The 16,166-nt window shown below is 35.6% G+C and overlaps 1 protein-coding gene across 4 annotated transcripts in view; it reads left to right on the top strand.

Moving 5' to 3' along the window:
* Window positions 1-16,166, top strand: part of CCDC141 (coiled-coil domain containing 141) — a 168,252-nt gene that overhangs the window by 65,182 nt on the left and 86,904 nt on the right. For all 4 annotated transcript variants that reach the window (XM_074338695.1, XM_019739337.2, XM_019739336.2 and 1 more), the window contains one exon: window positions 1,476-1,592. In XM_074338695.1, coding sequence (XP_074194796.1) covers window positions 1,476-1,592 — 117 coding nt within the window. The remainder of the gene's footprint in view (window positions 1-1,475; window positions 1,593-16,166) is intronic.

The raw sequence follows: 16,166 nt of genomic DNA, 5'->3' as shown, positions 1-16,166 counted from the left end.
TACCCTGAAATGATGATTAACAAAGATTTCCAATTAGCAGAAGGCCTTTTACTCCATATTTTACTGCCTATTCCATGCTAGAAAATTCTAAGCATTGGTGTCTCAAAACCAGCTTGGTGACATCAGTCCTGTACTGGTAATGGAATGTCCAATTCGACGGAACCCCCTGTGTAGTGTGTGTGTGTGTGTGTGTGTGTGTGTGTGTGTATGTGTGTGTGTGTGGTGTACATTTATTGTGTGGAGCTTCAGGACTAATCTAACTTTCTCGTTGGCCATCTGCTTCAAACAGATGTTATAAGAGTTCAGAGAAATCCTGAGCTTCTTGTAGGCAAAACAACCTAAGCTGGAGAAAGACGTAGTATGATGCTTGGACAATGTCCATCTCTTTGAATGGACTGCCAGGATTATTTTTTTTTCTAGGTTGAAGCGATTCCCCCTGACGCCCAGGGCTATAAGACTTTAGGTTACCCAAGAATGACAGCAGGGCACAATGGGAAGAGTGTGGGCTTTGGATTAACGTAGGCTTGGGAACAAATCCTGGTTCTGCCACTTGCTATATGGCCCTGGATAAGCTGCCTGACCTCTCCTCATCTCTACAATGATGATCGCATACCTGTTATAGAGTTGTAGAGATGATGCCCAAAAAGCAACTTGCGAGCTCTCTCTCGCATGTAGTGAGCTCTGAGGAATCAGTAGCGATGAGGTGATCAAGCGGATAAGACTACATAGGACTTGAGAGTAAAACTCCATGTCTCTTTCTGTTAATTCGGATAAGGAATCTACCTCCAGGGACCCCATGTCATCAATTCAGTGTCAACTTACGTCATCATTCTAGAATGTACTGCTTCTTTCAAGTGCATTCTACAATGTACTTTGCTATTTGTTGTTTTAATACCATATAAGGCACATGTTCTAAATCAAGTCTAAATGAACATGTCATGCCCTAAGCCATTTATAATGTCAACAGAATTTTAAGAACTTCTTCATTTATTTTCAGAATACAGATTTCCAGCAATTGCAGCAAACAGTGTTTTTACATTTTTTATAGTAGAAATAGAATTCTGCATATGCTGTTTAATATCTTCATGTGGATCATTTCACTATACTCAAATTCGTATTCTTAATCAGAAAAGATTTATATTCTAAAAGCATGCATGATTTATAGTCTATGTGGGACTCTGTTGTGGTTCTTCTTTGTTCGGAGATTTTGAATTATTTTCTTCATGCCATGTAATCTGAATTGATATATTGTTTTCATGCTTTTCGGGGATTATTTTTTTTTCTCTTAAGCATGTAGAGGTTGAATGGAGAAAAAAATAAAAACTTGATCATAATTATTTAATGCACAAGATGAGTTTATATAAAGTGAAATTGAGGTAGCTTAAGTTTTGAAAGGTTAAGGAAATATTCCTGAAGTTTTATTCACTTATTCTAATCATTTGAAATTTGATCTCTCTTTGTTGCTTCTTACCTAGGTTACTTGTTGGTTTCAGAAAACCATAAAAGAGCTACGGGAACAAAGCCTAGGTTCATCACTTTCAGACAACGAGGAGCTAATCCGGAAGCACGAGGAACTGAAAATGAAAGCAAAGGTAAGAGACACATTTAAAACTACTTGAAAAATGCATGGACTTCCCTTGACCATGCTTTTATAGGTATTAGAGGAGTACTAAACCCTCCCTTTGAAGAACCCACTATTTACACAGAAAAGATTATGACAGCATTAGCTAATGCCACTGACCACTAACTGCGCTTCTTGAAAAATAATGAACAAAACGACAGCTTCTACAACAATTATAACTGTCTTTTTTGAATAGATAGTGTATTAAGTATAAGAGATGCATTATCTAAATTATCACCAAACCCCTAAAGAGTAGGTATTATTTTCCTCATTTTACAGATCAAAAACACAAACTAAAAACATAGGCTTAGCAATGCAGGATAACTTTACCAATGTAATATCTCATGTCAGTGGCAGAGTTAGAATTTGTTTACAGGTCTTACCTAACTCCCTGGCTCAAACTCTCAAACACTATTCTCTGCTAGCTTTCTAAAAAAATGGTTTTCTACACTGAGGTCTCATTAAGCTATCACTTTTGTGATTTCCAGGTATAGTTTACTTAACTGTTTCCATTTATAGTTCCCTAGTTTCTTAACTTGATTCACATTTGTTAGTTTTGCAAAAAGTAATGGCTACCAGCCAGGCAACTACTTGTAGGTGTGTTAATGTACAAAATGGAACCATGAAGTGCTAAAGCAACAGGAACAGAGCAGCTATGCAGCGGTGCTCCCCTCTCCTTATGTCTTGTTATTTGTTAATTGACTCATTTGTACATGTGGGATTTATAAATACTTTCCAAAGTTTGCTGGTATTCAAACTATATATAGGTATTCAAAGTGTTTGCTTTGATTACTTGTCTGACTGATAAAAGATGCAGTTACAAAGACTGCTGTAATTGATAATTTTTTAAGTTCTTTAAAATTTTTCAACATTTTGGTTTATCTGTTTAGGATATTTTTTCATTGAAATTATACAACAATTTATTCTGTGCATGTCAAACTCAAGTTTTATCAGTGAAAATTCTATCAAAATCCTTAAATGTTGAGCATAAGAGATGACCCAAATTGCATTGGACGGTTGCTTCCTTTAACACAAACAAACCAAAATGGTATGTTCAGATAATTTAGGCATACTTTGGGCTTATATTCACTGTAACTGGGGGCTTATGGTTTCTCACAGCCCCGAGGACAGTTTGGAGTAGAATATTTGTTAACATATGACCTCGGTTTTAGTAAGGCACAGTTTCTATCATTGTTCACATTTGTAATGCCAATGTTCATAGAAGAAAAACATACATATTCTTTCCATCATTATCCTTGTATTGCAGGCATAAGGGGCTTAAGATGTAAATTTTTAATAATATATGTATCTTATTACATTAAGTACATCATAGAAAACTTCTAAACTATAAGGAAAATAAAAGTGAATCCTTCAACCCAACGATCACCATTACTAAGATAACCATTATTAATATTTTTGTGCATTTCCATATACAACCCTAGAAACACATAGCACTAGAGTTATGCTTCTTTTCCTTTATAACTTTATTGAAATATTTTTCTGTGTAACCTGATATCCTTTAGCTATAAAATACTTTATTATATGGATGAATTCATATGGCAGGATTATATATTTTGATTACATATAGAAGCTATACCATAAGAATATCCAAGCGAATATTATAAAAAAAGGGTACAAATTCCTAATAAACACAGTTTTGTTCTGGACAAGTCGACTGCTTCCTTTTGGGTGCTGAATCACTCAGGAACCAGTTAGAGATCTCATGCAGAAGCTGAGTATTAGGGAGTACTCAAATAAGTAGTTTTTGAGCTGAACTGGCTTTGGGAGCTGAAGTAGTGATAACTATTTTTCTATGTCATCTTTGAGAATAAATATGTTTTCTGAAAAATAAGTATTGGTTTGCTTTGCTGGGAGTTCCCATTTTATTACGTACCTTGAAGCATTCTTTATGGTGTAATATTTTCCATCCAAACTATTGGCTAGTTTATGGAACCCCCCAATCTCAATGCCATCTTTACAGATACCAAAATATTGCATAACTATTTAGATTGGGTCAACCAAATAGAGATGGATACTCAAACACAACTTGTTGTTAAAAAGGTTTAAGACGCCTGCATCAATTTGGGTCACTAGATACTCCAATGACAAGATACCTGGTTATTCAAGGCAGCTGGGGTCCCTGATCTGTGTGGGTTGCGGGTTGCGAGAGACCCCATCAGTGTAAATGCAGAGGATGGAGTGGCCCTCTGTTCTGGGGTGATCCAAGATGGCATTCCAGAAGAATGGGGTTTGAGCAGATGGATGGGATATGAGCAGTTGGTTAGGAGGTGGTCGTTCCAGAATAAGGCAGAATAAGGCAAAACAATAATCAGACCAGTTTGTCAAGGACAAGAGTTAAAAGTCCTAGCAATGTTTAACCTAGAGAAGAGAGACTAAGGGGAGTTGCCTCAGAGCTAATATTACTTATTCCACAGCCATTCCCCAGGAAAGAAATAGTCATTACAGGGAAGGAAACTTCCACAGCGTGGGATATAGAAAAGACTCCTGCAGCTGTGGTAGGTGGGCCTAAATGACTTCAAAACTCCCTTTAACTTTTAGATCCCATAAAGAGGACAGGATTTAGATTATAAAATCAGTTGTGTTTATTATATTTAAAGCAACATGAGTGTAAAAAACACCACTTCAGAGCTGGCCCAAAGAAGTGGGACTAAACTGGGGAAATAGCAACATTTCTTAAAAGTGGAAAATACCACTCGTCTTGGTATCTAGAACAGTGCCTGGTATAAAAAGGATGTTTGATTCACATCTGTTTATTAAGACCTTTTTAATTGTGAGGAAGAAAGAAACATTGTTTTAGTTTATTTTTGTAATTCTCTGGTAACTTTACCCCAATCAACTTTAATTAAAAAAATATATATATATAATCACTTAGTTTCCTTTTACCTGTCTATCCATTTTCTCTTCCTTCCTTCCTTCCTTCCTTTTCTTTTTTTTAAAAAATTGGTGTTACACAAACTCTTTAATTCATCATAAATCTCTAGCTTGGTCCTGTCTTGGTTTTTATTATGCCCCCTTAATTCTCTATCCCCTCACATTCCCATTCTCACAAGCACTCACTCTAATGAGTTCAATATGTGGCTTTAGACATTACTATTCCTAAAATATATAGAGTCCCATACTTTCAATTTGCCTAAATGGTATTAAGGCATAGATCTCATTGTGTTTCTTCCCACAACACTGCTTGCATCTCATTTATGTGGTTCCTTGTGTTCTTCATTATGGTAATATCTACTGTATAACTTTGGAAAGTTCTGTTACATAGATATTGATGTTCTACTTCTATCCTTCATAATTTTAACTGCCTCCCCTTTCTTTATCCCCTCCTAATACCAGATCTTCTAGTTCACTGATTCTTCTACTGAACTCCTTCTATTCGGCCCTCCCACCGAGTTCTTTACTTTGGTTATTTACATTTTCCATTCCCAATCCCTCACATTGATTCTTTTTTACAACAGTTCCTGCTTCATCTGTCTAATGTCCTTTCTTATATCATAAGGTATACTATATTCATATATTAAATTTTGGGTTTGTCCAGTGCGCTAATTCTGCTTCCTCTGATTTAGATCTTTTAGTGTGTTGTTTGCACTCATCAAATGTTATTTTTCCCTGTGAATTAATATTCCCTTGGGATATAAGCAGCTTGACTGGTAAGGCCTGGAGGTTGTGAAATCCAGTGTTCTAACTTGTCCTTTCTAGATGAGTGAGTGTGGAGCAGGGAGCCCCTGAGTGCAGAGAGCTTTTGTTGTTAAAATTAGGGCTCAACCATTCCTGGTTTACCCCTATACCCCAGACATATACAAAGGTCCTTGGAGGACCTTTTACTGATTAGAATCTGAACCCTGCTTTGTTCCAAGACCCATTTTCTTGGGTTATATTCTATCCAGTTCACATGTGGAGCGTTGGAGAGGGCACACTAAGGAAAGGGTCAGTTGCTGACTTCTCATTTATTAGCTCTCCACCAGTCATATTCCAGTGCTATCTGATATTTCTCCCCTCTGGCTAGCACTAGACAGGGCTACTATTTTTTATACTGAAAGGTACAATGACAAACAATGAGGAGGCAGGTTGGGAGAGAAAGCATTTCCCCCAAGAAGTTCTCCCCTGGCTTATCTCCTGTCTCTGGCATCCAACCTCATTCTAATTCAGATGGCCAGTGCCCTTGACACTGAGGCCCAACCACCTTTTGGCCCCTCAAGGAAGGTTCTCTTATCTATAAACTTTATTCTCACTTGGCCTTTATATGAAGGACACCTACATAATTTGTGGGAGCCAGTGCAAATTGAAAATGCAGAGGTTTTCTTAAAGAATTACTACGATTTTAATACAGCAATAGCAGAACATCAACGCAAGCATGGGCCCTTCTAAACACAGGGTCCTATGTGATGGCATAGCTCATTGCTGGTCCTATTCACAGTTTTAGGATTTCTGGAAGGACTTAGCATCCTGTGCTGTTGGGAGCACAGGTTATGAAGCTATAATGCATTACAGCTCCATGGGGAAAAACATGGTTGAAATTCCTGCTGTGTCACTCACTATGCCATCTGGGTGCACTTGACCTCTCTGAGCCTCACCTTCCTCACCTGTCAGGAGGAGCTGAGCCTTGAAAACTCAATTAGCAAATATTTGTGAAACCATCCACATTTCAGTAGTGGCTCCACAAATGTTGTCCTTTCCCATCCATGATGTAAATGTTCAAATAGTTTTCATCTGTGGTTTTTCAACGATCTCATTCCTTGTTCTTCGAGAAGGGTTCCAATGTTATATATCCTTAAACAGGGAGCAACATACTATGTTTTGGACTTTTATTTGGGTACGGGTATGAGGAGAAGAGGGAGGAATGTTCCTTTCAAAGGAGATTTAACATAGAAATAAGGCCTCAAGCTGGGGATTCATGAGTGAAACTCATATAAATAATCTAACAACACAGGAAAAGTAGGTGTTTCTGCTTCCCACAGCTTTGCTTGTTAGTCTACTCAGTAAGTTCTTTCTAAATAAACTTTGAAAATGCCACTATCATGTCTTTCTGGAATGCATTCAAATAATAAATATGGCAACTTTCATGTCTCTTAATAAATGTAATACCTTATTAAGAATGTGTTAAAATAATTGAGCAAAAGGATTTTTTAATACAAACTTTAACTATGAATAATTGTATTAAATTATACTTTTTTTATGAAATATGAAAAATTGTTTTCCTTTCACATGTGTAGTAGATACAGAAATAGCAGACATGGTTGGTTATAAACCACCCTTTTGTTAAGAAACCTTAAATACTCTTAGATTTTATCGTATATCAATTTGATGCCCCAAGGCTTGAATTCAACCTTTGGAGCTCAGATTTGGTTGCAGGATGTATGTATTAAAGTAGTACATAAACAAATACTTTCTTCTTGTCTCATTCGAGGAGGCATAATTATTGCTGCTTCCACACATCAGAAATAATGTTCATATAAGAACTGCCTTCAGGAACCAACCTGTGCTGGGAGGGAAACTTTTTCTTTTCCAATTTGGGTCCAGTGATTGGAGCCTGCAAATTAACTCACAATAGATTAACAGGAATAAAGACAAGGTTTATTTTCACACTTGCACCAGGAAGCTCCCAGTAATGAAAAACTTGTGGACTAGCCCAAAGTAAAGGTTCATATATATCAGCTTAAGAAAGGGGGACTTTTAGGACCTTTGGAAGAGTATGGAAGGTTTGGTTGGGCTTTTTGATGTTAATAGAGTGGGCAATCTGTCTCTTTCTTGACTAGAAGTTCCCCAGTGGGAAGGTTTATGGCAGCTGAATTTGCACTTCCTGGCACTAAGGGTTAGTCTTCTTTCAATCAGGAAATTCCCTGGGAAGGGGATCAAGGCAGCTGTATGTTCAGGAGACTCTGCTTACGTTTCGGTAATAGTTCTTTCTGTGGCTATTGATTGTTCAGACATTTTCAGTTTAAAGTAATTTTTGTACCCCTGTGGTGAGCTCTTAATCCCTTCACTTCTATAGCATCAGCCCTTGGTTCAGTTCAGGCTCTTTTCAGTTGGTGTATTCTAGAATGACCTGGGGCTTTGAAAAAATACTGAAGTCTGGATCTCATGTTCAGAGATTCTATGTAGTTTGTTTCAGACATCAGATTAAAAAAAAAAATTCACTGCCAATCTTAAACTGTTGAAAAATTTGTTATCTTTATTAAATTTATTGGAGTGACATTGGTTAGTAAAATTACATAGGTTTCTAGTGTACATTTCTGTAATACATCATCCATATATTGCATTGTGTGTTCACCATCCAGAGTCAGTTCTCCTTTTATCACCATATATTTGACCCCATTTACCCTCAACTACCACCCCTCTCCCCGCATACCCTCTTCTAACCACTAAACTATTGTCTGTGTCTGAGTTTTTGTTTCTTTGTTGCTTTTCAGTGTTCTATCCCACATATGAGTGAAATCATATGGTTCTTGACTTTTTCTGAAATTTTTATCAAAAAAGGAATTTAGATTTCCTGCTCCTTCGAAAAAATCCCTGCAATATCTGGCAATATCAGTCTCACATTTTCATATAGACATAGCTGTTCTTGGCTAGAAACCAGCAATAGCTATTTCCTTTAGAAAAGGTACGTGCACCCTAGTTTGCCACAGCCCCCACCATTTCTCTACTTATTCACATTATGTGCCAGACCCCTGTAAGCATTTGGATTTGAGATGTGATGGGTAATAAAGTATCATCCAAGTAGAGTAGTAGTGTAAACTGATTTGCATTTTAGAAGATTACCTTGGAAACAATGTGAATGATAAGAATGGGATGTAGTGATATTGAAGGCAGGAAAGTCACTTAGAAAACTATTGCAGTTTGAATGAGAGTGACTTTAGGTGTGGCATGATGTCTTTTTGAGGTAATTAATTTCCATTTTAAAGGCTTAAAGGAGATTTATAGCCTTGTTATTCAAAATGTGGCTCTCGCACAGAAGCAGAAGCATCTGGAAGTCTTAGAAATGCAGAATCTCAGGCTCTACCCACCAAACCTATCAAGTCAGAATCAGTATTTTAACCCAGAGGATTTGAATTGACACTAAAGTTTAAGAGGCACTGAATTGTTTTTCTCATATATTTCATATATGTCCATGTTCTCCTTAATTATTTTCATAGATGAATATATATATATATATATATATATATATATATATATATATATATACACAATAAAGTCTTTGATTAGTAATCTTTGAAATTCTGGGAGAAAAGCAAGCTGAAAATGGTGTATAGAAACATCGTCTTCAATGTTTTAATATAGTAGAATTCACATTCCTTAGATTCAAGATTGAAACCATCTTCCATGATTCATCATCTAATCCGATTTTCCAAGTCATTGAAAATATTTTCCAGTTCTTGCTGAGTGATTTCCTAAATTGGATTTGTAATCTTGGCGTCAAACAAGTTCCTTCTGAAAATATTTGGAGATCTTAAAAAATACCAACACTTAAGTCCCATGGAATCTTTATTCAGAGGAAAAAGTCAACATTAAAGTTACAAAATATTTATAACTATAAGATAAAGAAGTAAAGCAGAATCTCTTGCAAGCTTATTTGAATAATTTAAATGCATAAATATCATCAGTAATACCACTACAAGAAAGTGGCTCTTTAAAAATATGTTTGTTTCATTTTTCTGATTACATAATACATCCTAATTTTGAAAAAATTAGAAAATACATAAAACTAAAGAAAATTAAAATCACTCATAGTGCATGGATGTGTATGGAACTGGGAAGGAAATATAAAACATGCATAATATTGAGTATTAAACAATTGTGTGCATATGTACATGTTGTGTGTGTGTATTTAAATACAAAATTAAGTATGTGGTGTTTTACAGTGTGGTTTTTCCAGTTAGCATAATATCATAAGCATTTCTCTATTCAAATGCATATTTTAATTACCTTTTTAATGACTGCATGTTATAAACCTGTGGCTATATCAGACATTGTTTGAGGCAACAATACATAGTATTTCAGAATATGGCAGTGGAGTGAATTGTGCATTCTCAGGGCCTGAGGTAAATCTGCGTCTCTGCTTTTCAGGCATATTTCTTGTGTAGCTGAACCTGGATTCTGTCTTTTGTGAAAGAGGGTGAAAATTGTGTCTAATTCACACAGTTGTGAGGATTAATTGTGTTCTCAGATGGCAGTACTTAACACAATGCCTTGCACAACGTCATATGGGCTTTTTTTTTAATTGGTGGTAAAACAAATATAACATAAAATTTACCTTTAGTGTATTTTAATGTATTCACAATGTTGTATAAATATTACCATTATCTAATTCCAGAACATTTTCACGACCTTAAAAAAAAGACCATACCCATTAAATAGTCAATCCATTCCTCTCTCCCCCTAGCCCCTGACAACCATTAATCTGCTTTCTGTCTCTATGGATTTACCTATTCTGAATATGTCATGTAAATAGAATCATACATTAAGTGGGCTTTTATGACTGGCACCTTTCACTTAGCATGTTTCCAAGGTTCATCCATGTTGCATGTAGCATGTGTCAGTACATCATTTCTTTTTATGGCTGAAAATATATTCCACTGTATGAATATACCACGTTTTGTTTGTCTCTTCATTAGTTAATGGACATTTGGGTTGTTTCCACCTTTGGGTTACTGTGAACATTGCTGCTATGAACATTCACATAGATGTTTTTTTTCAACACATATTTTTAATTCTTTTGAGTGTATACCTGGGAGTGGAATTCATGGGTCATATGATATTTCTACATTTAATTTATTGAAGAATCACAATATTGTTTACAACAGCTGCACCATTTTATGCCCCCACCAGCAATGTACAAGGGTTTCAATTTCTCCAGTCTTGCCTAAACTTATTTTCATATATATACGTATACTACATATGTATATATGTAGTATTCGTATATATATGCATATTTGTATATAATTTTAGAGCCATGTTTATGTGTGAAGTGCTTTCTCATTGTGGTTTTTTATTTGCATTTCCCCAATAACTAATTATGTTGAAGGTCTTTTCATGTGCTGGTTAGCCATTTGAATATCTTCTTTGAGGAAATGTCTGTTCAAGCCTTTTGCCTGTAGTGTCTTTTGATGAACAAACGTTTTTAATTTTGATGAAGTTTAATTTACCAGTTTTTAATTTTATTGCTTGTGCTTTTGGTGTCATATCTATGGAACCAATGTCAAATCCAAGGTGATAAAGATTTATTTTTATGTTTTTTCTACATATATTATGGCTTTAGCTCTTATATTTTGATTTTTGCTCCATTTTGAGTTAAATTTTTATAAGGTATGAAGTGAAGTAAGGGTCCAACTTCATTCTTTCACATATGGATATCCAGTTGTCCCTGCATAATTTGTTGAAGAGACTATTCTTTCCCCATTGAATGGTCTTGGTATGCTTATCGACAGTAACTGAACAGAGATGGGAGAGTTTTTTTCTGGACTCACTTCTGTTTCATTGTTCTGTATATTAACATCTATCCTTATGCTTGTACCGCACTGTTTTGATTACTGTAGTTTTGGAGCAAGTTTTAAAATCTGGAAGTGTGAGTTCTCTAACTTTGTTCTTTTCCAATATTGTTTTGGCTCTTCAAGATCCCTTGCAATTTGACATATTAGGATCAACTTTTCCATTTCTTCAAAAAAGGCCATTGAGATTCTGAAAGGGGTTGCATTGTATTGGTAGATGACTTTGGGGAGTACTGCCATCTTAACAATATTAAGTTTTCCAATCCATGATCACAGGATATCTTTCCATTAATTAGGTCTTCTTTAATTTTTTCACAATGTTTTATAATTTTCAATGTATGAGTCTAAAACCTCTTTGATTAAATGTATTCCTAAATTGTGTTCTTTTTGATGTTATTGTAAATGGAATTGGTAATTCTTAATTTCCTTGTCAGTTTGTTAGTCTATAGAAACACAACTGATTTTTGTGCATTGACTTTGTACCCTACAACTCTACTGAATTAATTTATTAGTTCTAGTAGTTGTAGGATTTTTTTATTTATTTTTGTTGTTTATTCTTTTTTTTTTAAATTTATTGGGGTGACAATTGTTAGTGAAATTACATAGATTTCAGGTGTACAATTCTGTATTACATCATCTATAAATCCCATTGTGTGTTCACCACCCAGAGTCAGTTCTTCCATCACCATATATTTGATCCCCCTTACCCTCATCTCCCACTCCCCACCCCCCTTACCCTCTGGTAACCACTAAACTATTGTCTGTGTCTATGAGTTTTTGTTTCTCATTTGTTTGTCTTGTTCTTTTGCTGTTTTTGGTTTATATATACACCACATATCAGTGAAATCATATGGTTCTCTGCTTTTTCTGTCTGACTTATTTCGCTTAGCATCATACTCTCAAGATCCATCCATGTTGTCACAAATGTTCCTATATCATCTTTCCTTACCTCCTAATAGTATTCCATTGTGTATATATAACACAACTTCTTTATCCATTCATCTATCAGAGGACATTTTGGTTGTTTCCATGTTGGCCACCATAAACAAAGCTGCAGTGAACATTGGAGCACACGTGTCTTTATGCATAAATGTTTTCAGATTTTTTTGGGTAGATACCCAGGAGAGGGATTGCTGGGTCATATAGTAATTATATTCGTAATTTTTTGAGGAACCTCCACACTGCCTTCCATAACGGCTGCACCAGTCTGCATTCCCACCAACAGTGTATGAGGGTTCCTTTTTCTTCACAGCCTCTCCAACACTTGTTACTATTTGTCTTGTTGATGATAGCCATTCTGACTGGGGTGAGGTGATATCTCATTGTGGTTTTGATTTGCATTTCTCTGATGATTAGTGATGTTGAGCATTTTTTCATATGTCTATTTGCCATTTGTATGTCCTCTTTGGAGAAATGTCTCTTCAGGTCCTCTGCCCATTTTTCAATTGGGTTGTTTGTTTTTTTTGTTGAGTTGCGTGAGTTCCTCATATATTTGATATTAGCCCCTTATCGGAGGCACTGTTTGCAAACATCTTCTCCCATTCAGTTGGTTGCCTCTTTATTTTGTCGATGGTTTCTTTTGCTGTGCAGAAGCTTTTAAGTTTCATATAGTCCCATTCGTTTATTTTAGCTTTACTTCCGTTGCCTTTGGAGTCAAATTCATAAAATGCTCTTTGAACCCAAGGTCCATAAGTTTAGTACCTATGTTTTCTTCTATGCAGTTTATTGTATCAGGTTTTATGCTTAAGTCTTTGATCCATTTTGAATTAATTTTTGTACATGGTGACAGATAGCAGTCCAGTTTCATTCTTTTGCACGTGGCTATCCAATTCTCCCAGCACCATTTATTGAAGAGGCTGTCTTTCCTCCATTGTGTGTTTTTAGCTTCTTTGTCAAAAATTATCTGTCCATATTTATGTGGTTTTATTTCTGGGTTCTCAATTCTATTCCATTGGTCTATGTGTCTGTTTTTCTGCCAATACCATGCTGTTTTAACTATTGTAGCCCTGTAGTACAAGCTAAAGTTGGGAGTGTGATGCCTCCAGTATTGTTCTTTTTTTTTTAAGATTGCTTTACCTATTTGGGGTCTTTTGTGGTTCGAAACAAATCTGATGATTTTTTGCTCTATTTCTTTAAAAAATGCCATTGGGATTTTGATGGGGATTGCATTAAATCTGTATATTGCTTTGGGGAAAATGGCCATTTTAACTATGGTGATTCTTCCAATCCATAAGCACGGAATGTCTTTGCATGTCTTGGAGTCTTCTTCAATTTCTTTCAAAAATGTATTATAGTTTTCAGCATATAGGTCCTTCACATCCTTCGTTAAGTTTATTCCTAGGTATTTTATTCTTTTTGCTGCAATTGCAAAAGGAATTGTTTTTTGTATTTCTTTGTCTGTGATTTCATTGTTAGTATATAGGCATGCAATGGACTTTTGTATGTTGATTTTGTAGCCAGCAACTTTACTGTATTCGTTGATTGTTTCTAATACCTTTTTGGTGGAGTCTTTAGGGTTTTCTATATATAGCATCATGTCATCTGCAAAGAGTGAAAATTTAACTTCTTCATTCCCAATTTGGATGCCTTTTATTTCTTTCTCTTGCCTGATTGCTCTGGCAAGGACTTCCAACACTATGTTGAAAAGCAGAGGTGATAGGGGACAGCCCTGTCGTGTTCCTGAACGTAGAGCAAAGGGCTTCAGTTTTTCACCATTAATTATGAGATTAGCTGAGGGCTTGTCATATATGGCCTTTATTATGTTAAGGTATTTTCCTTCTATACCTATTTTATTAAGTGTTTTAATCATAAATGGATGTTGTATCTTGTCAAATGCTTTTTCTGCATCAATAGATATAATCATATGATTTTTGTCCTTTATTTCGTTTATGTGATGTATCACATTGATGGATTTGCGAATGTTCAACCATTGTGCCCCGGGGATAAACCCTACTAGGTCAGGGTGAATAATCTTTTTAATGCATTGTTGTATTTGATGTGCTAGAATTTTGTTTAGGATTTTTGCATCTGTATTCATCAGAGATATTGGTCTGTAGTTTTCTTTTTTTGTGTTGTCCTTACCAGGTTTTGGTATCAGGGTATCAGGGTTCTGACCTCATGAAATGAGTTAGGGAGTACTGTCTCTTCTTCAATTTTTTGGAAGAGTTTGAGCAGGATTGGTATTAAATCCTCTTTGAAGGTTTGGTAGAATTCACTAGTGAAGCCATCTGGTCCCGGACTTTTGCTTTTGGGAAGGTTTTGGATGACTGATTCAATTTCGTTACTGGTAATCGGTCTGTTTAGATTTTCCAGTTCTTCATGGTTCAGCCTTGTAAGGCTATATGTTTCTAAGAACTCATTCATTTCTTCTAGGTTATTGAATTTGGTGGCATATAGTCCTTCATAGTATTCTTGGATGATCCTTTGTATTTCTGTGGTGTCCGTGATAACTTCCCCTTTTTCATTTCTGATTTTGTTAATTAGTGTCTTCTCTTTTTATCTTAGTGAGTCTAGCCAAGGGTTTGTCAATTTTGTTAATCTTTTCAAAGAACCAGCTCTTTGTCACATTAATTTTTTCTATTGTCTTTTTGTTCTCTATTTCATTTAGTTCTGCTCTGATTTTTGTTATTTCCTTTCTTCTGCTGACCTTGGGTTTCACTTGTTCTTCTTTTTCTAGTTCTTTAAGGTGTAACGTGAGGTTGTTTATTTGGGATTTTTCTTGTTTCTTGAGATAAGCCTGTAATGATATAAGTTTCCCTCTTAAAACGGCTTTTGCTGCATCCCAAAATTTTGGTAGGATGTATTTTCATTGTCATTTGTTTCTATGTATCTTTTGATCTATCCTCTAATTTCTTCTTTGACCTGGTCGTTCTTTAAAGGTATGTTGTTTAATCTCCATGTATTTGTGTTTTTTCCTGCTTTCTTTTTGCAGTTGATATCCAACTTCAAAGCCTTGTGATCAGAGAATAGCTTTGTATGATTTCAATCTTCTTAAATTTGCTGAGGCTGATTTTATGTCCCAATATATGGTCTATCCTTGAGAATGTTCCATGTACACTAGAAAAAAAATGTGTAGTCTGATGTTTTAGGATGAAGTGCTCCATATATGTCAATTATGTCCATTTCATCTAATGTGTCATTTAGGGCTGCTATTTCATTATTTATTTTCTGTTTGGATGATCTATCCATAGCTGTCAATGATGTATTTAAGTCCCCTAGTATAATTGTGTTTTGGTCAATTTCTCCCTTTAGTTCTGTTAGTAGTTGCTTGGTATATTTTGGTGCTCCCGATTGGGGGCATAAATATTGATGATTGTTATGTCTTCTTGTTGTATAGTCCCCTTTACTATTATGAAATGTCCATCTTTGTCTCTCATTACCTTTTTCACCCTGAAGTCTGTTTCATCTGATATCGGTATGGTTACACCTGATTTTCTCTGGATACCATTTGCTTGGAGTGTCTACTCTTTCACTTTGAGTCTATGCTTGTCCTTGTAGCTGAGATGTGTCTCTTGGAGACAGCATATGGTTGGGTTTAGTTTTTTGATCCAATCTGCTGCTCTGTGACTTTTTATTGGTGAGTTCAGTCCATTTACATTTAGAGTGATTATTGATATGTGAGGATTTCATGTCATTCTATCTTTAGTTTTCTGGTAAGGCTGTGTCTCCATTGTTTCTTTTCCTTTTTGTTGTTGTCTGTTATTTATGTGTGGTGGTATTCTATGATGTTTCCCTCTGTTTCTTCTTTTATTACAGTATATAGTTCAGTTCTGGATTTTTTTTGTGTGGTTACCCTTAAGTTTATGTAAAAGAAAGTTTGATATTTAGAGTCTTCCATTTTCTTCAGCACGCTTACTTTCTCCATTTGCATATCCCGGTTCAGGCCTTTACTCTCCCCCTTTTTATGTTTTGGTGGCCACAAATTGTCCCTGTTGATGGTGGTCGAATAGCCTCCTTTAGTATTTCTTGTAGTGCAGGTCGTGTATTAGAAAATTCTCTCAGTTTCTGTATATGTGGAAAGGTCTTTATTCCTCCTTCATATC

Source organism: Rhinolophus sinicus, linkage group LG01 (assembly GCF_036562045.2).
Source record: "Rhinolophus sinicus isolate RSC01 linkage group LG01, ASM3656204v1, whole genome shotgun sequence".
NCBI lineage: Eukaryota > Metazoa > Chordata > Mammalia > Chiroptera > Rhinolophidae > Rhinolophus > Rhinolophus sinicus.
Note: the sequence above shows the minus strand (reverse complement) of the source record. Positions and strands in the feature narration are given on the sequence as shown.